At 31.4% G+C, this 24380-nt stretch overlaps 2 protein-coding genes across 2 annotated transcripts; one reads left to right on the top strand and one right to left on the bottom strand.

Moving 5' to 3' along the window:
• The first annotated feature begins 5879 nt into the window (after window positions 1-5879).
• Window positions 5880-10949, top strand: LOC137920456 (odorant receptor Or2-like). Its single transcript, XM_068763823.1, has 6 exons — window positions 5880-6102; window positions 6232-6556; window positions 7450-7549; window positions 9160-9252; window positions 10143-10298; window positions 10941-10949. The coding sequence occupies exons 1-6, from the start codon at window positions 5880-5882 to the stop codon at window positions 10947-10949; spliced, it is 906 nt and encodes a 301-aa protein (XP_068619924.1).
• Window positions 10950-18924: 7975 nt separating this feature from the next.
• Window positions 18925-21703, bottom strand: LOC137920225 (odorant receptor 4-like). The gene is made up of 5 exons (XM_068763498.1): window positions 20910-21703; window positions 20738-20837; window positions 20548-20652; window positions 19082-19237; window positions 18925-18978 (listed from the first exon to the last, which is right to left on the bottom strand). Exons 1-5 carry the CDS (start codon window positions 21701-21703, stop codon window positions 18925-18927), a joined length of 1209 nt encoding a protein of 402 aa, XP_068619599.1.
• Window positions 21704-24380: the final 2677 nt, after the last annotated feature.

Here is a 24380-nt window from a genome sequence, read left to right as displayed (position 1 = left end):
TTTATCTGTATTGTCACACTAAGTCATAAGAAAATTTTACGTAATATAATTAATTTCAGATTACAATTTTTTATTTGTGAACAAAATAAAATATTTATAGAACACATTTCACTGTATTGTGAAACACTATGTTGTTTTATTTGCCTCACCATATGCACTATTGATTTAAAAACAAATTTTGATACATTTCCGAGTTAACATAAATAAAGGCATCGTAATATATTTTAAAATGATAATTTTATAGATACCTTGAAACCTTGAAATACCTATTAAAAGTGAAAGTATTAAACCTTTTTGCGAACAAAGAAGCTCCTCATTCATCTCTTTAAAGTTTTTATATCTATTAACAATAACTCTGTTTATTCATGCCAAAACATACAATGATCACAATTACGGACTCATAGGTGTAATTTATAAAAGCTTTTTTATATAGGAGCACAGAATTTCTCTGTTCTAACTCAAACAAAAGACTATCCTATGAGATAAACATGTCTGACCTATACGGAATAATTGTATTGACAAAATTATATGCCTACTTATACTCTCCCGAGCAGAATGATGCAATATACGATACCATACGAATAGCATTTTATGGCGATGTATATCAACGCAATGTACTCTTGCTGCGGCGTTACATGAAACACGAAGTCTTTTTGAAGGCGGTTGTTCGCTTTGTGTTCAGTCTTCTGTAAAAACTTGTGCGAAATGATTGTGCGGTTGTATGTTGTTTCTGAATCAAGAATTACGATATTGTACTAACGTACATGAGTCTATAGACGCAGAGTGGGAAGATCGCTAACAAGCTGGGACGCGGAAATTCATTGGATGCGGGTAGCCCGCGTATAAGCGTGGACGGTCAGGAGAGGCCTGTGTACTCTCCTGACTGCTGAGTAGTACTCGCAACTCTTTACATATATATATATATAAATATATATTTATATATATATATATATACATACGTCTCCGCTATAACTGGGGTACGATCGCCAGGTGTTATTTTTTTAGACCGCATACCACCTGTTTCCGCGGGTTAAACTTCGATGAAACTGCACAAAGCTTAAACCACCTAGCGGCAAAACAAACAAATGCAATGATGCAGGCAGCGCAAGAAAAGTCATCGCGATGATCATCGAAAGAGGCCTGTGTTTTGCTGCTAACATTACAATGGTGAAATAAAAAGCAAAAGAAAACAATGTATACTGATAAATATAACATCTGAGATAAAAATAATAATTAAATCTTCACACTAAGAAATATTGTGATAAACTGTGGTAATTGAGGAGAGGATGAGATGCGATGCAAAGAAGGAAATTAAGAATGAATGAGAATATAAGATTTTGTGATGTATGATAGACAAAGAATGAATGATAATATGAAGATCAATAAAAGAGAATGACAATAAAAAGAAAGGAGGAAAAATTATAAAAACGAAAAAGTCTTATTCTCAAAAATGAGATAGGGTTTATGAGAGGTCCAATATGATGATGGTAATGTGGCTTTGAGTGTGTCAGTTATGAAATGTTAAGATTTTTAGTAGTATTTATTATTTTATTTTGCAACCACACCTTTTTGACATTGATAACTTTGATGTTTAATTACATTAGACTTAAATTTGGCCACACATAGCTAGAATGCAAGTAATGAAAATTATTTGACGTTTGTTTTCTAAATATTTTGAACTCGCTGAAAGATATGCTCTTTGATGAAATTTCTTTATGAACAAGAAACATTCCGGAAGAAAAAAAGTTTGACTGAGTGAGTATTTAAAGAGTTTATGAAAGAAAGAGTTTATGTGTATTTTTGGAAGTTAATCTCTTAAAGCATTTACTGTGCAAACGGATAATACACATTTTATTTTTACGTAAAAAGTCTTTCAAAGAAATTGTTTTACTAAAATATCTGTAATAATTTTAGTTCTGAAGATGTTTTTTTGACGAAATTACTTACATAAAATTAACTATAAGAATTTAAATTACGTTTCTAGGTTGTTAAGTTCGTTGTAGTTGTTTCATCATATTGTTAGGCAAAAGCCAGAAATATCTATGGGAGTATATACCATAATCATTATACTTGGCAGGCAGGTTCGCGATGGCAGTGTGGCATAAACGGTACGCAGATAACGGTACTACCTATTCTCTGATAACTTATTTGAAAGCAGTGGTAATCCTATATAATTAATGCGCAGTGTGAAGTATCTCGGGAATCGAATCCGCGACTTATAATCGAGAGTCTCAATCCTCTATTGCCGGGCTACCACCGCTCTGCTGTTAAAATCTTTAATATCGCTATTAATCAAATAATGAAATAGTTTTGTCAGGCCACAGTTAAATCTATAGTATAACAAAGATAGATATTTCAGTTCAAAAGAAAAAAAAAACTTTATTTTACTTTCATCTTTCATGGCAAGAAAAATTTTAATAAAAATGTTGTTGAAAAATATTAAAAAATTAGATCATGAAAATCATTTCTGAATCGTTATGTATAGTAAATATTTTTAAAGTAACATCCGAAGTACAAAGGAATTTCATACCAGTTTTTATGATAACAAGAGTAAAAATTTACTACGTTGAATAAAATATTCTTAATTTCTGAAACAAATTATTGGTTTATAAAACTAATCTCAACTGTGACTTTATGCTTATGTATAGATATTTTTACTTCGTTTAATATTTTTAATGGTATAATGTAAAGTATTATCTATTCTTATGTTAATTAATAAACGTCAAAAATACATTGTTAAAACGACCGTACCAACATTTTTATAAAGTTAGTTAAAATGAATCTAATTTTATATTTTATTATATATACAGTAAACCACCCAAGAACGCAGTACTTTTGTAATGCTTTTTAATATCACGCGATTTAATATCCATTATAACAAGTATTTCCTTCATAACTCGGGGATTTCCCAAGTTACATGAGGAAAATATTTCCTAAATTTTACAGTAAAGATATCTATAAAAATGTAAATAAAAATATATACACAAAACTGTTTAGGTGTTTATTTAAAATATTATTAGTTTTATTTTAATAAAAGATAACACGTTCACAACTAAATATTTCTGTAATTTTAGATTTCTAACTTTCCACAATACCCTGGTCTTTATCTATAAACACTGGTGCCGCCACTTGATCTTACTTTTTACTTATTTCTACTGACTTGTGGTCACTTGGCGGAACTTACAAAGGGCTCGGAGTTTCATAATACAACATAGAATACACATACATATAATAACTAATAGCATTTGTGCTACAAGGTTTAATACTATTAAAATAAAGATTACCTAATATTTTTAACTTATTCCTTCATACAAGGTGATTCCGGAGGACTTTTACAAGTGGAAATAGATATGGATGTCGATCCTTTATCTAAATGGAGGCTGCATCATGTCGTCGGCTTGACATCATTCGGTTTCGGATGCGCTCATGCCAACACTCCGAGCGTTTTCACTAGAGTACATATTTCATTAATTTTTTTTTAAATATATTCATACAAAAAGTTAAAGATAATTTAACACAATTAGAAGCAATTAAACAAAAATTTGTTTATTTGCGTGTGTTCAGTGTGTTTAGTTGTTTGGTGTAAGGGTGCTTATGTATCCTCGTAAGAACAAACTAATGCATTTTCATCTTCGACGTTCTTTTCCGAGGGTATTAACTCCAATACTTCTCATATCTTGCTCTTTACATTCTAGCCATCTCTACTTGAGTCTCTTTCAGTTTCTTTTCCCTATTTTTGCTCATTTATTTCAAATGGCTGGCTAATCAGAGCCTTTGTGACTTTCACAGTTGTTTAGTTTTGAATCAAATCGTTCAACTCGTGATTCATCATGACACGGTACACGCCGTTATCTTCTCCTCTATTTATAAAGCATTTAAGCATTTGTTATATTTGTATTGACGTATTGAAGATGCTTGGCAAAGCCCATTCGAAAGACTAAATATATGTTACAATATTGTTTGATGCATTATTTCATTGTTAGATATGAGCGCCATAGTGGTAAAACGCTAAGCTATTACTGCGATATATTATTAAAAGCATTTTTGAACAAATACATTATTATTTTTATTATAATTGTTGTTATAATGAGTTAATCTTATCTTTGAGTGAAACCTTCACGCTTTTTTTAAAATAATATGACTAGCTATGCACTTATTCACTTTTCTAAATTATACACTAGCAGCGCAAAAGTATTCTATGAGCTCGTGAGTTAAATATGATAGTGGTAATTTTATAAATCGCTAGTTTGAATAAAACGAGGCAATTTGCATTATTGAACCACTTGCATTAAACCTTTTTATGCTACATTCGCTATGAAAATAAACATCTTATAATTTTCACATACCAATGTGTTTCTTTAGTTTAAAAAAAAGGTTATTAGATTTAAATATCTTTTAAAAAAGTTCTTGTGCTCTTAATTATCAGATAAAAAACTTAAAGAAAACAATGTAATGTTATTAATTAAATAAAAAATGTGTATATTTCTTAACGGTGTTTTATTTAATGAGATTGCAGATTTCGGATTTGAAAACTAACAGTATATTTTTAAGTAATTTTTATAACAATAATTAGCATTTTTTTTATTTTAGGAAAATACACAATTAAAAAAATTAAGAATAAGTAACCATAAAATAATTGTTTCCGCCTTTAGAATAAAATAACAGAAGAGCCTTATTTTCTAAAAAAAATATGTATGATTACGCATACAATATATTTGAATAGCGTTTTTAAGACGTTATCTTACAGATGAACCACCAATACCATGTTAGTACCTTTTTAAAGGACCTTTAAAGTCGTTTGTGGTCAAGATCGAAGGATTCTACGCGGCATTTATTTACTTTACAGCTCTGATGAAAAATACATTGTGTAAACACATAAGTCGTCTCACACTCTCAATTGCGACTTTTATTTCAATTTTTACAGATGAAGGAAATCTGACAAGTATTGGATAATTTTGACTAACTACACATCATTTGCAATTTTTCTTGGCCCATAAAATGAGAGAAAGAGATGTTTTAGATACCTTTTCTGATAGACGATATAAGATATCTGAAATGAACACTAATAATACATTTTAGAAATATGTGTTGGATTGACTTAATTTTGTTGAAATTATCATCAAATGCAGGAATCTAACCCTGTGAACAATTTTCCAGAACACTGCGAACTGACATGAAAAGAACAATAAAAAACTTTTATCGCTTTTGTGTTTCTTAATTAGAAGGAAGATCTTATTACAAAACCAAATTTATCAGCCCGTTTACGTAAGTAAAAAATAAATGAAAAATCTGGTATTTAATGACGTGACTGTCGTTGTCGTTCTATTCATTCAGGATTACTCGTAAAATTAATGAAAAGATCTAGCTGGATATAAAAATAAATATATCATGCATCTAAAGCATATTTATGTATATGGAGCCTAGCTTGCTTCGTCCAAATGTTAGTTAAACCTCCCGTTTCGATTTTGATGTATATGTCGACGCAATATTTCTGAATCACTGCAGGAAACCGCAACAAACAGTATTTATATGTATTTAAAAAGTCATCAAACGGTATGCTTTTATGATGAAATATCCGCATTTAAAATAATTTCACAGCTAAATCTAAAATTATAATATTTGTCATATATAAAGAAATATCTTGATTCACTTCTGTTTAATATCATTTACGTTCAAAAGAAACGTGTTAATACATCAACACGTTCACATTTGGTTTTATTTGCTTGCTAAGTGTTGTCGTATGAATCAAAATGATATTCAATTTTCTTATAAATTTGTCTAAAAAGTATGAAGACCCTGATCATCCACTTCTAGGGCCAAATTTAAAAGGACTTTACGCGGTTGGACTGTTACATAACAAAAATAAATATGTAAGAAACATGTATAAATGTCTCCATTTATCCGGTATAATATTCGTCTCAACTCAATTCTTCGATTTGTATCTAAACAGGAAAAACTACAATAAAGTATTTCTGAACATATCTATAACGGGGTTGAGTTTTGTTAGTCTTAGTAAAAATATTTGTTGTATAGCTATGCAATCGCGTATTACGAAACTAAATCAATCGATCTCAGAAGAAGAAATCTTCGCGCTTAGATCAGGTAACGCGATTGTTGTTAAATTGATGAACAAACACACTACATATGTAAGAGCTATGACAAGTTTTTATTGGATCGTGGTTTTAATGACATTTATTATTACTGTAACGTCTCCATTTATAAAATACGCAGTACATTCCTCGCATGTCGAAGCGATGAAAAACGATACGGAGTCGTACCCGACGATTTTGTGTTCGTGGTTTCCCTTCGATGACGAAAAAATGCCCGGATATTTATTAGCAAATCTATGTCACCTATTCATGACAATTCTTGGTGCTACCGGTGTAGGAGCATTTGACACTTACGCTTGTGCAATAACGACGTTTCTGAAAGGGCAGATAGTGATTCTGCGAGAGAAATGTCGCAGCGTTTTCGAAGACGACTCCGAAAATTTAACAAAACATGAATTTTTAATGAGAATCAAAGAATGTCACAGACATCACAATAAAATTTTGTGGTAAGTATATATATTTTCAAAAACAAAACGTTGCGAATAATATATCCAAAATTTCTTAAAAACTATTTAAAATTCTAAGATCGCTTCAAAATGCTTTAAATAATGTCTTAGACGTTATTGTAACCGGCACGTAAAAAAATACTTTTTTGAACACTCTGTAGATATAATATGAAAGCTCAGAATCCACGTAGAGCCATTAAAACAGAAATCTGACTTGCCAAATCATTTGACGGATACTTTACGATAATAACGCTGTGAGGTTTTTATTTTATTTCAAAAATAATTTATGATATTTCTATGGCTATTTTGTCCCTAAAAAAGTTGTTAGAGCCTGATCATAGAAGATGCTTAAAAACTTTTGTCAATTTACGAATACGTAACTTTTAATAATAAAAAAAAAGTTTTCGCGCTCTCGATTTTCGGGAATAGGCCTGGCTGTAATGAGATTTAAAACGGACAAAGTTAAACCAACTTATATATGCATTTAACTTAGCTGTAAATTATATTGGGTGAGAAAAATTTACACCATCCAAATACTTATTTATTATATAAAATACCTCTTCAGTAATAGGTTCTAAAAGTCACTTCTAAAGACGTATAGTTAAGAATGTTAGTACCTTTTCTTATAGCGTGATTTATCATCATCATATGAACCGATAAATGCCAACTGCAAGGCCAAAGGCTTCCCCAAAGATCGCCAACATGTTCTGTCTTAAGCAACCATCATCCAGCGACTTCTTGCGGCCATAACTATGTCGTTGGTCTACGAGCGTCGCGTATTCCAACACAGAATCGCCACACGAAGCCTTTCGGAATGCGCCACCCCCGCTGCCACTTTAAACCAGCAATTCAAGATAAATCAGATCGATGTAATAATCAAGATTTTCTTTCAGGCAACACAAAATATTCAATTCAATAATATCACCCGTTATGTTTATATATGTGATTTTTTGTTCGATTACAATTTGCTGTAATATAGTGCAACTGAGTCTGGTAAGAATATTTATATTTTGTTGTAAAACAGAAGCAAGTCGTTGCTTCATATGTTTATTAATTATTTCCGACTGAATGGAGCGACGCTCTTATATACGCCCTTAAATGCATCTTGTAGCCAAATGTATACATACCACGTTTCACGTTATTTTATAAAAGTCTTGTTTGTGTTTCCGAACGCACTTTGACAACCATAGATAATAAATATATTGAGTGTCAAAAAAGTTTCGGCGGCAAATCTATTTTTTTAATAGATATTTGTATTTATTAAATACCTACTAGGAAACATTTTTTCCAGGCCGCAATAAAAAAATCATGCATTTAAGGGTTAAGGGAAGGGACGTTACAATACAACTGAAGTATCGATATTTATTTGTATCGAAAGTTTTTCTTTGTAAATTTTCGAACGGAATAAATCAAAATCTTATCAAATATTGTCTTTCCACGTTAATAAGCGGTGACCTTGGTTTGGTTGGTTGAACCTTCATCGGTGATTGAGTGAACAAGTCACACTCTCAATTTTCGTTTCGATTCTTTTTTAGACCAAGTGGTCATCATTGGGTGTAATATAATAAAATGTCGACTAGGATATCTAATTATAAAATACTCGACACTTGTTCCAAAGTATTGATACAAAAATTTTTGGCACCGATAGGAAATTATCGAATAAGTACGGGTGTTTACACGTATCACTCCATCCCTATATGCAACTATCCGTGTCAAAACAACTACGCGCTTTCGAGGCAATCTTTTACCAGCGTCATCTATTGGGGCCTTCCGTAGTAACAGCATTCCGACCATATAATTATATAATTCTAATTTTAAAATGCATTGTATCAAAAAATTATAGCATTAGAAATCTGATCGCTTACAATTATTTTTTGTAGTTAAATAGCATTAAAAACAATAACCAAAGTTCCAAAAAAATTAAATGTAAATCAAAATAAACGCATTAAAATTATATAGAGTGATCGGTAATTAAGTATTTTAAGGGGAGAGAATATATACTGGCCCCTTTGATATAAATTAAATATATGGTGCAGCCTAAGCGAATTTTAATGGTTTCAAAAATAAATCTCGTAATTATAACAGTGAAAGAAAAAAAGGGATTGAACGAACAGTGTAACGAAATTGGGATTTGTACATTTAAAAATTAATCCTTATTTATTATCTATCTCTGCAGACTTAACCCTCAAACGCATAATGATGAAAAACTGCAACATACCACTTAAGCTTAGAATATGTACTACACTTAAAAGTAAATTCACAGTGTTGTATATCTGTAACATAAGACTTTTTTTAAAATAAACAAGTATAAAAACTATTTTTTTTTCTATTTTCCATGCATTTTTGTGTCTGCAAGATATATTTTTTTTAAAGCGGAAATAAATGTCATGCATGCATTTAAGGGTTAATACCGCAAGAAGTTACTGGCTAGGCGTATTCTAATAGAAAAAATTTAACATGATTCAGGTTGATCACCTTATGTGGTATAATTGGAAATAGGTGTTAATGATTTAAAGTTCTTAGCTGACAAATAAGCTATATTCATCCCTAAAGCTTTTATATTTATAACCTTATTTATTTAAGAGCTGCATTATTTCTTACAGGGTAAAGTATCGGTCGTAGAACAATGTTTTGTAATGGAGTATGCAGTGGCACTGTTGATCCAACTTTTTATGTTTTGTTGGCACAGCAACGAAGTAACTATAGCTGTGAATATGAAAAAATGTCTTATCTTGTTTGCAATGTTTTTAATAAAACTGATTCAAAATGGTATTATGGTCATACCAAGCTGCGATCGCCAACTCTAGAAGGGTTGTTAAACAAACGTTACGCTTATTGTATAGCCCTCAAAGATATCTTTGAAAAAGGTCTTGCAATGGGCGTTTATAGGCTGAAACGACTAAAATATATTTTGTTGTATATACAGATGGCGTACGAGCGGTTTATACAAATATCTTTACTATAATTATAAATTACTTTTATATTTCCATGTTAAATGAGGTTTTGATTATGCAAATGATAAAACCGTATCGGTTGTAAGAATTTTAAGTCCATTAGTTGCCAGTCGATGAATAAATATTCCGACCTGTACATGCTACACAACAGGGGGTGTGAAACTCGCGACCCGCAAGCCGTGTGTAGTTCGAAATGAAAATTTGCGTCCCAGTCAATATTTCCGTTTGGTATATTTTGAAAGTAGTCTCAACCAATAAAACTTCTCCCGAAATAGGGTAGGTGTCTCAGAGAAGAGATGTGAAGTATAGTGACGTAAAATATAATTTACCTTAATATATGTTTATTACAATGTTCTAGTCGAAATAAAAATATTTATTTTATGACCTTAAACTTTTTTGCGTCCTATCTAAAACTAGGTATTGTCTATTTGTCCCATGTTTACTTTTCAGTCTGATACCGCCTCTGTACGTTACCATACCAGTAAGTTTCATATATATATATATATTCATGTTAGCTAGTGTGTTATAAAAATCCAATGTCTAAAGTACTAAAGAGTTTGTACAAAGGAATTAGTTTTTATTAAATTATCCTATAGCTATGTGATTAAAGTTGTGATCTGTATTTATTTTAGAGTAATGTTTTGGACAGAGGAGTTTATGAAAGTAGCTGGTGGAAAGGAGACGTCCACGAGCGTAAGCTACTACTGCTACTGGCTGGAAAAATGAGCCGTCCGTTAATTATGGGCGCGGGGCCGTTTACAGAACTTTCCGTTTCTACATTTATTGACGTAAGAAATGATTGTCTTAAATCTTACACTTATAGCTCTTATAGCGTGATGTATCATCTAATAGATTCAAGCGTTACTTTGCGGAAGTCCATCCTAAGTAAGAAAAGGACTAATATATAGCTACTTCCGCTATGCAGCAGTAGTCGTGCAATGAAGTGCACCGCCCGCCAGCCTGCTGATAAATGGGCTCGCGGTAAACACTCAGCGTTTGGCACTAATCGGTGTAAAATTACTCCTGAGGATGCTCCGTGGAGGGGTGAAACATATATAGAGTGAATTAACGATGGTAGTTGTGTAATTCGCATTGTTTTCCGCATTCGCATTTATCAGCGGCCTGGCGGGCAGTGCACTTTATTGCACGACTACTGCTACATAGCGGAAGTAGCTATATATTAGTCCTTTTCTTACTTATGATGAATCATCATCACATGAACCGATAGATGCCAACTGCAAGGTCCAACCCTCCCCCCAAAGAACACCACGATGGCCGGTATTGAGTCTGTCTAGTGCAGCGCCTAGGTGCGCCGCGACTGCCGGCTCATCGTCGCCACACGAAACGTTTCGACCCCTGCAGCCATCAATCATACGAGCAATTCCTCGTGAATAACCATATAGATGTAATTAACAAAATTTTTGTTTCAGGCAACATAAAATATGGAATTCAATAATATCACCCGTCATGTTTATAAATGGGAAGTTTTCTTCGATTACCATTCGATATTTGAAATTATTGAATTTTCGTTTTAATTACCATTGTTTTCATATCATTTGATACGGTATTTTCTGGTGCATACTGTATTGACAACAGAATAGATTTGTTAAATTTATATTTCAACTATTTTTCTGCACTTATATAAACAATACCCTCGATTATTCAACAATATATCAAACTTTAATAATTTCCCGTCACAGAATGCATTTATGAAATAAATCATAAATAACCTTTTCGTATTTCTGTACAAATATATCAATGTAGTTTATACCTTTGAGAAATCCAATCTTTATGAGCCTTCGGTTTTGACGATCCTTGTTTACTCTGACTGCTTCATAGATGCGGCACGACGAATGAAATACGGTTATCCGTCGATTTTGTTACCCTTGAAGAACAAAATTGGAGTTTTTGGCTTACTTAGTTATTCCTTTGTTTTATGCTATCCAAACTCTCGGTCTTTTTGAGTTATTTAAGGTCACTCCTGGATCGATCTCTGGTGCTCAAACTCTTATTTTTGAAGATTTCCCAGCTTTAATGTTATGAGCCTACAAAAGATACTAAAATAAACATGAGAATCAGTAGTTTGGATACGTTATTGATACCTCTGCTTCTGCTAAAGCTTTAGTGTAAAATGTTAGAAATTCTGTACTTTTATTAGCTATTTTAGTAGAATTTTTTTGTAAAAAAATATTTCCTTTTTATTAAACTTTTGTTACCACTATTGAGCGACCTAAACCTACAGTTAGATATAGAGTCCATTCCAATTTGGGTCACGACGCGTTTTTTCCGGTTTAATTTCAAGTACTTACGATAATTTTAGTTACCGTTCCACTGTGTTGTTTCAAGCAAATTCAATTGTGTACTTAAAATTGCTTCATCTTTATAATTTTTTTTTCAGATATTGAGGGCGACCTATAGCTTCTTCGCGTTATTTACACAGCTACAGGATAAGCGATAGACGAAAACTAAATAAATCTGCAACTGATTCGGTTATTTAGTTCGAATAAGGCCATTATGGTCGTAAATAGTTTTAACCCTTAGTAGCCTGATTTACAAAAGTGATTTTTTTTAATATTACTGCAAACACAGTAATATGAAAAAAAATCACTTTTGAGGGTCTAGATGAAGGGAAGAATAGATTTTTTTTTAATTTCGTTGAAAAGAATATTATACAACAGTAAAATACGTACAGCCAACCTATAAAAAAATAATAGTAATGTAAACATTCGGTTTAAGAGATTGGTATCAAAAATGAAACTCTAGGTTATTAAGGGTTAAGATTTAATTAATTATTGTTTATTGGAATTCAAATTCGAACGCTGTTTGAAATTCTAACACCGACAGTCAGATAACCGCTGTCATTGATGTTGAGTGAAATTGTAAATGTACTTTTATTTTCCTCGCTAAAATAAAAACCGAAGATGAACGTGTACGGGTGATTACAGTACATTCACGCCTACAGCTGAGGCTTAAGCTTTCCTCAAAGATGACTACAATATCTGGTCCTGCGCTGCCCGTATGCAGCTGCTTCCCGCGACCTTGACTATGTCTTCGGTCTCGTAAGGGGGGGAGGGGACTACTTGGCTTCGGCGATGTTTAAGGTACTATTTAATGCAAGCAGTTAACATACTCATAGATTACAAGAAACAAAAAATAATCAAAGAAGTTTTAAATTATTAAATATTTTTCTCACTTCTATTTTGTTAATAGTAATACGAACGATTATTGGTTTACTCGTATTAATAGTAGTATTTATAGTTCGTATATATAGTTTTTTTTGTATTTTATTGTATCTGTAATCTTTTTTGTTAGCATAATGTCCGGAACTTGTCTCAAAGAGATTACGGGCTGTAATACAAGAGCGCACGTGACTATAAAGAAAGGAGCAGCGCGCTATAGATCGTCCTCGATGCAATTTTGAATACTTGCACACATACACACAAGCACACTAAAAAACACAGCGCACACATACACCCATACTCATACATGGACAGCATCCTGTTCGGAACAACGGAATTTTTATATAAACTTCTCTTTTAAAAACATAGTGTCAATTTTTTATTAGTGTAGTTTTTATTGTGTGTACTTTGATAAATTATTTTATTACTATAATTTTATTTTTCACAGTAAAAAACTACATGATTTTCTTACTGTTGTCAAATTTTAGATAAGTAGCGTAATTTTAACATTGCATTAAATTTTGCAATTCATAGAGAAGCATTTCAGCTTTCATCAGACACGTTTTAGCATATATTTTTAACATGGAAATTTTTTTGTCAAATGTAATAATAACAACGAGATCATAAGACGTTTTACTGTTTTTGTAATTTAATTGATTTCGTGGTTACATTATAATCCTTCATCAGTGATTAGTTGTCTTATGCGGCAACATGAACCACCGCAAATTATGGTTTCGCATCGGCATTCTGACATCGCATTGGAATATCCGGCTGGGCCGTTACAATTCATTATATAATATAATCTAAATCTTATTAATAGAATATTATCTGTATTGTCAAACTAAGTCATAAGAAAATTTTACGTATTATAATTAATTTCAGATTACAATTTTTTTTGTGAACAAAATAAAATATTTATACAAAATATTTTACTGTATTTTATAGCCAATTCAAACTGAATTTGTTATTTTAGCAAACAAAATAAAAAGAAATATTTTGTGAAACACTACGTAGCTTTATTTGTCTCACCATATGCACTATTTATTTAAAAACAAATTTTGATACATTTCCGAGTTAACATAAATAAAGGCATCGTAATATATTTTAAAATGATAATTTTATAGCGGTTAACTTGAAATGCCTATTGAAAATGAAAATATTAAACCTTTTTGCAAACAAAGAAGCTCTTCATTCATCTCTTTAAGGTTTTTATACCTATTAACAATAACTCTGTTTATTCATGTCAAAACATACAATGATCACAATTACGGACTCATAGGTGTAATTTATAAAAGCTTTTTAATGTAGGAGTACAGAAATTCTCTGCCCTAACTCAAACAAATCACTATCCTATGAGATAAACATGTCTGACCCATACGGAATGATTGTATTGACAAATTATATGTCTACTTATACTCTCCCGAGCAGAATGATGTAACATACGATACCATACGAATAGCATTTTATGGCGATGTATATCAACGCAATGTACTCTTGCTGCGTCGTTACATGAAACACGAAGTAATCTTGAAGGCAGTTGTTCTCTTTGTGTTCAATCTTCCCTAAAAACTTGTGCGAAATGATTTTGCGGTTGTATGTTGTTTCTAAATCAGAAATTACAATATTGTACTGACGAAATTTGAAAAAGGGCCTAGAGAGGCGACCATGAGTCTATAGACGCAGAGTGGGAAGATCGCCAATAAGTTAGGACGCGGAACGTCATTGGATTCGGGCAGCCCGCGTATAAGCGAGGACGGTCAGGAGAGGCCTGTGTACCGACTCTCCTGACTGCTGAGTAGTTCTCGCTATACTATATATACATACACACGCATATATATATATATATATATACACACACGGGTATAGTCCTTCTTCGTTTGTACGTCTCCGCTGTAACTGGTGTACGAACGCCCGGTGTTATGTTTTTAGCCCGCATACCACCTGTTTCCGCGGGCTCAATTTCGAGGAAGCTGCACAAAGCTTAAACCACCTAGCGGCGTAACAAACAAATGCATCGCGGTGATCATCGAAAGAGGCCTGTGTTTTGCGGCTCATATGATGATGATGACATAAAAAGCAAAAGAAAACAATGTATATTGATAAATATAACATCTGTGATAGAAATAAAAATTAAATCTTCAGTCTACATTTTACTTAAATTCGGCCACACATAGCTAGAATGCAAATAATGAAAATTATTTGACTTTTGTTTTCTAAATATTTTGAACTCGTTGAAAGATATGCTCTTTGATGAAATTTCTTTATGAACAAGAAACATTCCGGAAGAAAACAAGTTTGAGTATTTAAAGATACATTAGGTGTATTTTTGGAAGTTAATCTCTTAAAGCATTTACTGTGCAAACGGATAATACACATTTTATTTTTACGTAAAAAGTCTTTTGAAGAAATTCCTTTACTAAAGTATCTGTAATAATTTTAGTTCTGAAGATGTTTTTTGACGAAATTACTTACATAAAATTAACTAGAAGAATTTCAATTATGGTTCTAGGTTGTTAAGTTCGTTGTAGTTGTATCAGCATATTGTTAGGCAAAAGCCTACCCCAAAGATATCCATGGGAGGATATACTATAATCACTACGCTTAGCAGCAAGTTCGCGATGGCAGTGTAAACGGTACGCAGACGACGCTACTACCTATCCTCTGATAACTTATTTGAAAGCAGTGGTAATCCTATGTAATTAATGCGCAGTGTGAAGTCACTCGGGAATCGAATCCGCGACTTATAATCGAACGTCTCAATCCTCTATTGCCGGGCTACCACAGCTCTGCTGTTAAAATCTTTAATATCGCTATTAATCAAATAATTAAATATTTCATGTCAGGCCACAGTTAACCCTTTCAGGACCATAAGGTTACGGTACCTTATTTAATTAATTTAGCTAGATGTAATGAATTAATAGGCATCCCAAAAACATAATTTATACTAAAAATTCAAAAAAGTTTTACATTTTTCTTGGAAATTTATGGGACAAATATGTCCCTATGGTCGCTAAGGGTTACTTTCTACTTAAACTCTAAATTTTGGTTTACTTATTGGTAAGTCTGTTTTGTTGTTAATAATGTACATTTGTTACTTAGTGTACTTTTTTTTACTTGTTTATGAAAAATATTAATATAAAAGGGCAAGTTATTTGTGGTACTCGGCGAAACAATTCCTGTTGTTAGATGATTGGTTAATGATTAGATGAATTGTTTTTTTGAGACGTTGAAGGTTCAGGTGATTCTTGCCGTTGAAGAGTCGGCGTCTCTTCAACCTCGACATCAAATACCCCTTGGTCATCATCCTGTACTAGAAGTCTTTGGTCTTCGTCATCAAGCACTAAGTCATCTTCCTCATCGCTATTGTCGCCCACAAAAATTTGAAGAATTTTACTTTTTCGAAGTTCAAAAACTTCACGTCCCTTACGAAACATATTCTGAGAAAAATATGAATAAGAAAATGATAGAATTTTGGTACATCACCAGGCCAAAAGTTAAGAAATTCCGTATAAAAAGTATCCCTTTACGCCGACAGGGACATCCGTGTCCCATAATCTTTCTAACGATTTATCACAGAATACAACATAAATACATCACTACTGAATATTTAGAATAACAATATATTTACCAGGTAATGATAATTTGATACTGTAAAAACTTGAAAAGCACTTTTACAATATCAATTATTTATTCCAAACAGCAGCTCATTCGCGCCAAAAGAACTCTAACGTTCCGATGACGATAAACAATAAACGGTGTTAGTTATCCTATATTGCCAGTAAAAAATAATAAAAAGGTACTTTCCGAAATATTAAAACAAAAAAATAATTTACAATGGTTACGTAAATATTTAATTAATCCATGATTTTTGCTTGGGACACCGGCGTCCCCGTGGTCGTGAAAGGGTTAAATCTAAAGTATAACAAAGGTAGAGATTTCAGTTCAAAAGAAAGAAAAAAAACTTAATTTTACTTTCACCTTTCATGGTAAGAAAACATTTTAATAAAAATGTGTTGTTGAAAAATATTTAAAAATTAGTTCATGAAAATCAGTTCAAAAGCGGTATGTACAGTAGATATTTTTAAAGTAACATCCGAAAGACAAAGGAATTTCATACCAGTTTTTATGATAACAAGAGTAAAAATTTACTACGTTGAATAAAATATTCTTAATTTCTGAAACAAATTATTGGTTTATAAAACTAATCTCAACTGTGACTTCTTTATGCTTATGTATAGATATTTTTACTTCGGTTAATATTTTTAATGGTATAATGTAAAGTATTATCAATTTTTATGTTAATTAATAAACGTCAAAAATACATTGTTAAAACGACCGTACCAACATTTTTATAAAGTTAGTTAAAATGAATCTAAGTTTATATTTTATTATATATACAGTAAACCACCCAAGAACGCGGTACTTTTGTAATGCTTTTTAATATCACGCGATTTAATATCCATTATAACAAGTATTTCCTTCATAACTCGGGGATTTCCCAAGTTACATAAGGAAAATATTTCCTAAATTTTACTGTAAAGATATCTATAAAAATGTAAATAAAAATATATACACAAAACTGTTTGGGTGTTTATTAAAAATATTATTAGTTTTATTTTAATAAAACATAACTCGTTCACAACTTATTATTTCTGTAATTTTAGATTTCCAACTTCCCACAATACCCTGGTCTTTATCTATAAACGCTGGTGTCGCCACTTGATGTTGCCAGTGAGGAATCTCTAGGTTCTATTTAAAACATGATGAAGTCACCACTCTTAACGCACGTAAACCTAGATTGCCATTTAATTACTAATATCCGACTATATTTCTCATTCAATTTTCTAAGACATTTTATATTAAAAATATCAAAATTTTACACAATTTATTCAAAACTCACTTTAATAATATTTCTTCGCAATAATCTCTGTGTATGTTCAGTATGTTCTACGTGGCGTGTATAATTTTATACACCGCTCCTATATTAACAAATTAGAGTAACTAGTTGCTGTTACACTAGACGTTACACACATATCTGTGAACAAGGGCCTTGTTTGACATGCGACTCGCCTTGAAGAGCGTCGCCACAACGGACATCTCCCTGCGATGAACTCCGCCGCAACTGGACACCGCGCTTTGACAACCCTGCCGTGACAAACGCTTTGCTATTTGATATGCCGCGCGACTGTACCCTTTATGAATTATTCACTACGTGTAAATAATCATGGAGTGTTGCAAATAAAAGTATCTGATCTACGTCCTCTTGACACTTCCTTGTGTTCTTGGGCGACATAGCTCTAATCTCACCGACGAGTCAAATCGATCCTTTCCAAAATTTGATATCGCTTCAGCTAAAAAGTCTTTCGAAATAGGTTCACACCTTTCTCCGACAATCGGGTATGTACTGGATTAGTCAATACGATACGCCTGGCGTCGCATCTCATGTAATTTTTTTTTTAATTAATCAGCCCTAAGTCCGAAGAAGCTTTAAAAGCCAGTAAGGGTAATAGCGCCTAGCAAGAATTGAATATTTATTTTATTTATACATATTGAAGCCACTTAAAAAGTAGTTATACAATAGTAAGCGATTTACGAAACCAGCGGTTATCACAAGTTTCCGCCTTTACATTGTATGGACGTACAAAAAAAATCAAAATCCTACATCAAAGAAAGTTACTCAACAAGCTTGATAGCATATATATTACGTGTAACAAAGTATCAATATATATAAAATATAAGTAGTAATAATAAATATAAAATATAACATATTATTATAGTATCGGTCAGTCATATAGTTTACTACATACAATATAAAGTAAAAACAAAAGTACTAATTCGTGATTATTTCGTTGTTCATGATACCAACTTTCATTATAGTTTTAATTTTAAATATAGAAATCTAGTTTCAACATTTTAATTAAAACAAATTTAACAAATATTTCTAATTTATTGTGCTTAATTACTATTCTATTAATCTGTTCAAAATTTTACAAGAAGCGCCCTGGTCTAAGAAGAATCCACAAAATTCTGAATGGTTTTTGTGGACTTTTAAAAGATTTATAACGCAGTAATTACTCAAAATTTATTTAAAACAAAACGACGAATAATACAATACAAATACAAATATAGATATCAATTTAAATAGTTATTAATCCGGTGAAATTACTAATGTAGCTTAAATACTTGAATGTGTTGAAATTATTAAATCATCTAAGTATGGATAATGCGCATCTTCTTAATCATCCCGTTTGCTTAGTAGAGTGTAATAACTGTATGATCCTCTTAAAATCTGAAATAATAAATAATAACAGTAAATTTTAGCTTATATTAATCTGCAATATTAGAAAAGTTAAAATATCAATAGTTTTTTTTATAGAGCAATTACAACTCACAGCAACAAATGTAGAAACGGATAAAGTTGTAAAAGGACCGGCAGTGAAGATAATTTTCTTTCTGACGCTTTGCATTAGAATTGAGACGTTTCGACGCACTCGAACATTTTGGGACCACCAGGCGCTGGCGTACACGCTGTCATCGATTCTAAGACTCTTTAAATACAATTTCATCAATGTTTAATTAACAAATCACACTACAAGACAAGCCTCCCCCAACGATCTTCACAATGACTATGTCTTGCATTGACTGACGTGAATGAATGAATGAATGTCAAAACAAAATTTCTCTTTTGATTTCAAAGTAACGGAAGTAATTTCACAATTATAACTATCATTATTTACAAAAAAGTCAAGGGATTGAAAATAAATATCGTATAATAAATGTTTTTCAATTTTAGAAAAATTATTTCGTCTCTGAAACTTTCATTGAAAAACAGTGCAATAACCATTAATAATATCTGTATTTGCGATTACAACGATTAACAATTTTTACAGCAGCTAATATTAACAAGGTGTTGCAAAAGTAATGTCAAAAAGTGAACAAGCCTTGATATAGATAGATATATAGATATGGCCCATCGCTTCTCAGAAACTAATTCTCTATTTTTTTACATTATAAATATTAAAGCACATTAACATTTGGGGTTACTTGTAAAGATTAAGATATGTTCACATTATGACATTACTTTTGCGTCACCTTGTCTATACTTATGTATTTGTTTTTCAATACATAATTAATATGGTTACTAAACCTTATTATAGTATTGTATTTTATATTTATTATTACCCACTTCAGATCATTTAAGGTTATCCTTTATGATTATTACGAGAAAAATAGCCAGCAGAGTTCAATATGACTCAAACTAAAATCTAATAGTGTATCCATATACTGTCATTCTCATTTTAAAATACATGACAACACGGCACAATTCATAACAAACACAGGCGGGTTTTTCCCACTTTGACTAATATCGTTAATACAAATGCTAAGAAGTACTGCTGGTCATTACTTTGATGTAGAGCGAGTTTTATTAAATATTTTTGCAAAAGAAATCTGTATGAGTAAATACCACTTTAGAGTCGAATTATCATAGGTAACTAAAACCATGATGCGCAATAATAATAACTTATGATATCGAAAATATTTAGATTTCAGTTACCAACTATAGCGCTTATCTTAATGACAATGGGTACAATAGAATGTAGACAGTAACGGCTAATTATTTAATTTCCTTTAAAGCTTCGGCTAGATAAGTAGATTCGTTACTAATTATATAATCCTTAAGCAACTGCGATTTTTTTATATAAATATGCAATAAATTAGTGAAATTATAGGCATCGTCCTATGTCTCAAAATAACAAGAGCAAAAAGTTACTGCGTACGATTCTTTATATAATTTCTAATGAGAACATGCTTTGGACAGCTCCAAAGGAAATGAAAATTAAAAAAAAATTATAATTACCATCAAAGATACCTTGTTACTGTGCCAACAATAAAAAAATAATTGAGCAATCAATGCCAGTAAATACTCGGCTATCCAAATTTGTTGCATCCTTGTAGTACCATTCTGAAATTCAATTTTAAAATTAAAGCAACTCAAAGATTAGTGAACAAAGTTCATAAAATATTTTAAGATCAAGTTATCTACTTACTGTGGTCAATTGTATGGCGCTTGCGCATATCATCAGTGAACAAATAATGACGTACATAAACATAACAGGTGAAAGCAGTGAGTTCAGAATACTTGAATACCTAAAAAAATATGTTATAATATCTAAAGATACGCATCTGGTTTTACAAACCAGTTATGTTAAAGTTACTTACTTAATCAGATTTAAGTAATGAACGTGACATTCCCTAATTTTCTTTATAGATTCCTCGTAATTAACGTGTTTATCATCATTTTCAAATAATCTTTCACAGTTCGATTTTAAAAGCTTCAGTTGACCAGTGAAAAACGACATAAGAACAATTGCATTAGAATCATAATTGGCCACAATGCCACCGCCATAAAAACAAATCATGGATTGTTCTAAAATCAAAATCCAATATCCTATACCGTTAGATTTATTGAACGGAACCCAAGAACTCATTATTTCCGGGTAAGCTTTAGTTTCATATCTGATCGAAGTTTTATATGTGGACGAAGAAATAAATGTTGCCAATGGAGCAAAAATAACGCTAAACACAGTAGCAGTGACCAAGCACCAATAAATGTACGTGACTTTTCTCGTATAAATGATATACTCGTTAATGATTCTGTTAGTTTTTTTATCACGTTTAGACATTTGATCCTTTTCCAACCTTGAAACATATTCGAATACGTCTTTCCAGTGTTTCTGCCAAAATATGAAAGTGCCTGCTTTAACCACACAAACGGAACTAAGCATCGATACTGACAAATTTCGCAAGGCTGCTTCGAGGTTTGATCTAATTATCCAAAGTTCCACATACTGGCTTAATACAAATAAAAAAGCAAGAAAATGGACAAAATTGGCAACAAATCTAAGTAATCCTTTCCTTGGTTGCCACATTCCCCACACTGTTAGGCCATATAGAGTAGGACCTAGTGAGGGCTGATTGGAATCTTCTAATTTTTTTAAAATCTTAAAAACCATTTCTACTAGAATATATATTCTTTTAAAATTTAGTATACTCTCTAGATGTGTCACGTCTAAAACCGATAGCGTGTCGTTTCTTTTTGATTAAAACGTATCGTTGATTAATCGATAAAGAATATTATTAAGTCAAATGACCCGGCTGTCTTCGCTTATTTTATAAAGCAGTCTTTTACAAAAATCTGAATCTAAACATTCTTAAATTTTATATCAAGCTTAATGTAATATGTTTTTTATACTAAATTGCTAAAGAACGGAAATTACCTTTTACGCGCTTGCTTAGAATATTCACGAATATTCCCTTAACAAACAGACAGAATAAATGTCCAATTTACTTTACAAATTGGTCTTCCGTTATAAACAGAGGTGTAACTGGGCGGACAGATGTCTGAATTTTATTATCTAATAACAGGTTCGGCAAATAAAATTACATACGACATTTTTGCCTTATTTTTATATTGAAAACGTTGCCACAAAATTGTAGGTTTGGTTTTTACGAATGTGTGTTATAAAATGTAATTTAAAAACACGCCACAAATTGAAATTGGCTGTTAACATACCTTTTACAATTATTTTCAAGTTTTTGTTTTTTTTTTTTTTTTTTTATTAAAGTCAAAAGAATCTAAAAAAGATGATAATCAAAAGATCGCCTCAAAAATCAACACAATGACCGGTCTAGCGTTGCCTGTATACAGCGTCCTACCGCGATCAGTAGCTTGCTACTTACATAGGTAATGTTAAAATAATTGACAATTTAAAAAGCGAGTGTAAATGGCAACTTGAATAAATATCACTTTTATTAGATTATATTCTTATTCAAATTACATAAGAAATATTTGCTCGTTAAAATGCATTAGTATATCTACGATAAAGGAAATTTCGTGTGTAGGTAATTATTATTATTATTATTAACGAGCTGGCAGAGGAATTTAAATTGTTAAGAAATGCTGATGGCGTTAGGAAGGAAATTTCTTTTTCCAAGATTCGTAATATCGCTCCGTCATTTCAACTGCACATGAAAACACCAACTGCTATGCAAACTGTATGCTATATTTAACGTATGGTGTGTGTTGAGAAAGCTTCTATTACTAATTAAAAAAAATTCAAAGTGCAATTGTGTGCTTAGGGTTATACTGGCTTCATAGGAAATAGCACACTTTGAAAATTATGTTTTCACCTCCAGGTTATTTTAATGTTTATTAAATGTATATATAAATTATTTAATAAAAATATATTTTTACAGAGGTTTGAGACATTTATCATCCGAACAGGTGGTAGACGCAACTTGACGTCAATAAGAATTGCAAATAATCATTAATTAAAAATTTTTAGAAATTGAGATGATATGTTTAAACTTCATCGTCCACTAAAGAAACCCATGAGAGAATAGTTTTTTTCAATGGCCCCCGTTATAGGTTTCTTCTCGTATTCCCCCGTCTGATTTTGAGACAGGGCATAAACATTTTCTTTTTTTTCAATAATTCTTTTCACATAATTTTTTTCTTCCTTTTAATTGTCATATGATCTATCTTTACTCTTCTTTCATTCTATAATTCTCTGGCATTTCTCTACATACTGATTTCCTCTCATGCTCTCTCTTTTTCTTTACCTTGTTCCTCAAATGTCAAAGATTTTTTTGACATTTGAGAAATTTCGACATTTGATTTTGGCTTTCAGTTTTTTTATGCTATTTTGTATTCTTATTTCTTATACTTATTTAATACATGTTATAACATTTTATCAGAGACACGTTTTTAATTATATTTACATCACGTCTATTATATTTATATTTCTCTATTTTGTTTGTGGTTAATATTTTATTTTTTTTGTTTTAAGAGAATTATATTGTTATATATTATACATCAAAATAATCTTTAATTTGCAAGAGATTCCGGAGCCCCGCTTAACTACTTTGGCTGACTACTAAAGGCTTTAAGCAGTTCCTTTCTTCTCTCAAATAAATTTTTGTGTGTAGAAAATTTCTTCCAAAATTAAACAAAAGCTTTCATAAGTACTGTTAAAGTTAAAAAGGTATTTGTTAAATTGTTTCTAGCGATTACATTCTTCATCTTTTGTGTTTAGGACTTTTTCAGGCGGATTAATCCTTTCAGTGATGAATATTTAGTTGCCAGAAATTGTAATTATACTTAAATAACGCCATCTAAAGGAAACATATAAAACTTATTCAAAGGTATAATGGTTACGTTTCAGTCGTACAACGAATAAATTTCAAGTTCATTCTAAAGGCAATCCATATTATAAGAGTGTTACTTGAAAATGACAGATGGCGCTATTATTATCTTTTACGAGATATTTTTAAACAAAAGGTTATTTTTGTTTGCAATTTAACTGCCTATTGTTTTATATTTTCATACATGTTTAGTTTTTGATTGTTGAACAGCATTTTATGAATGCCCACGATTATTCAGTTAGATTCTTACTTAACCCTTTCAGGACCATAAGGTTACGGTACCTTATTTAATTAATTTAGCTATATGTAATGAATTAATAGGCATCCTAAAAATATAATTTATACTAAAAATTCAAAAAAGTTTTACATTTTTTTTGGAAATTTATGGGGCAAATATGTCCCTATGGTCGCTAAGGGTTACTTTCTACTTAAACTCTAAATTTTGGTTTACTTGTTGGTAAGTCTGTTTTGTTGTAAATAATGTAC

The sequence above is a fragment of the Battus philenor genome, unplaced genomic scaffold, assembly GCF_028537555.1.
Source record: "Battus philenor isolate CCGP_79_NKW_IND1 unplaced genomic scaffold, ilBatPhil1.0.hap1 SCAF_18, whole genome shotgun sequence".
Taxonomy (NCBI): domain Eukaryota; kingdom Metazoa; phylum Arthropoda; class Insecta; order Lepidoptera; family Papilionidae; genus Battus; species Battus philenor.
This window is presented reverse-complemented; position numbering and strand designations above follow the sequence as displayed.

Bases quoted from the DNA above. Each gene is read 5' to 3' on its own strand.
- LOC137920456 (XM_068763823.1), top strand. From the start codon at position 5,880: ATGTATAAATGTCTCCATTTATCCGGTATAATATTCGTCTCAACTCAA. The intron at 6,103-6,231 runs GTAACGCGATTG...TAAAATACGCAG, and splicing joins AATCTTCGCGCTTAGATCAG to TACATTCCTCGCATGTCGAA. The intron at 6,557-7,449 runs GTAAGTATATAT...ATTTTCTTTCAG, and splicing joins CATCACAATAAAATTTTGTG to GCAACACAAAATATTCAATT.
- LOC137920225 (XM_068763498.1), bottom strand. From the start codon at position 21,703: ATGGTTTTTAAGATTTTAAAAAAATTAGAAGATTCCAATCAGCCCTCA. The intron at 20,838-20,909 runs GTAAGTAACTTT...ATATTTTTTTAG, and splicing joins CATTACTTAAATCTGATTAA to GTATTCAAGTATTCTGAACT. The intron at 20,653-20,737 runs GTAAGTAGATAA...ATTGAATTTCAG, and splicing joins GCGCCATACAATTGACCACA to AATGGTACTACAAGGATGCA.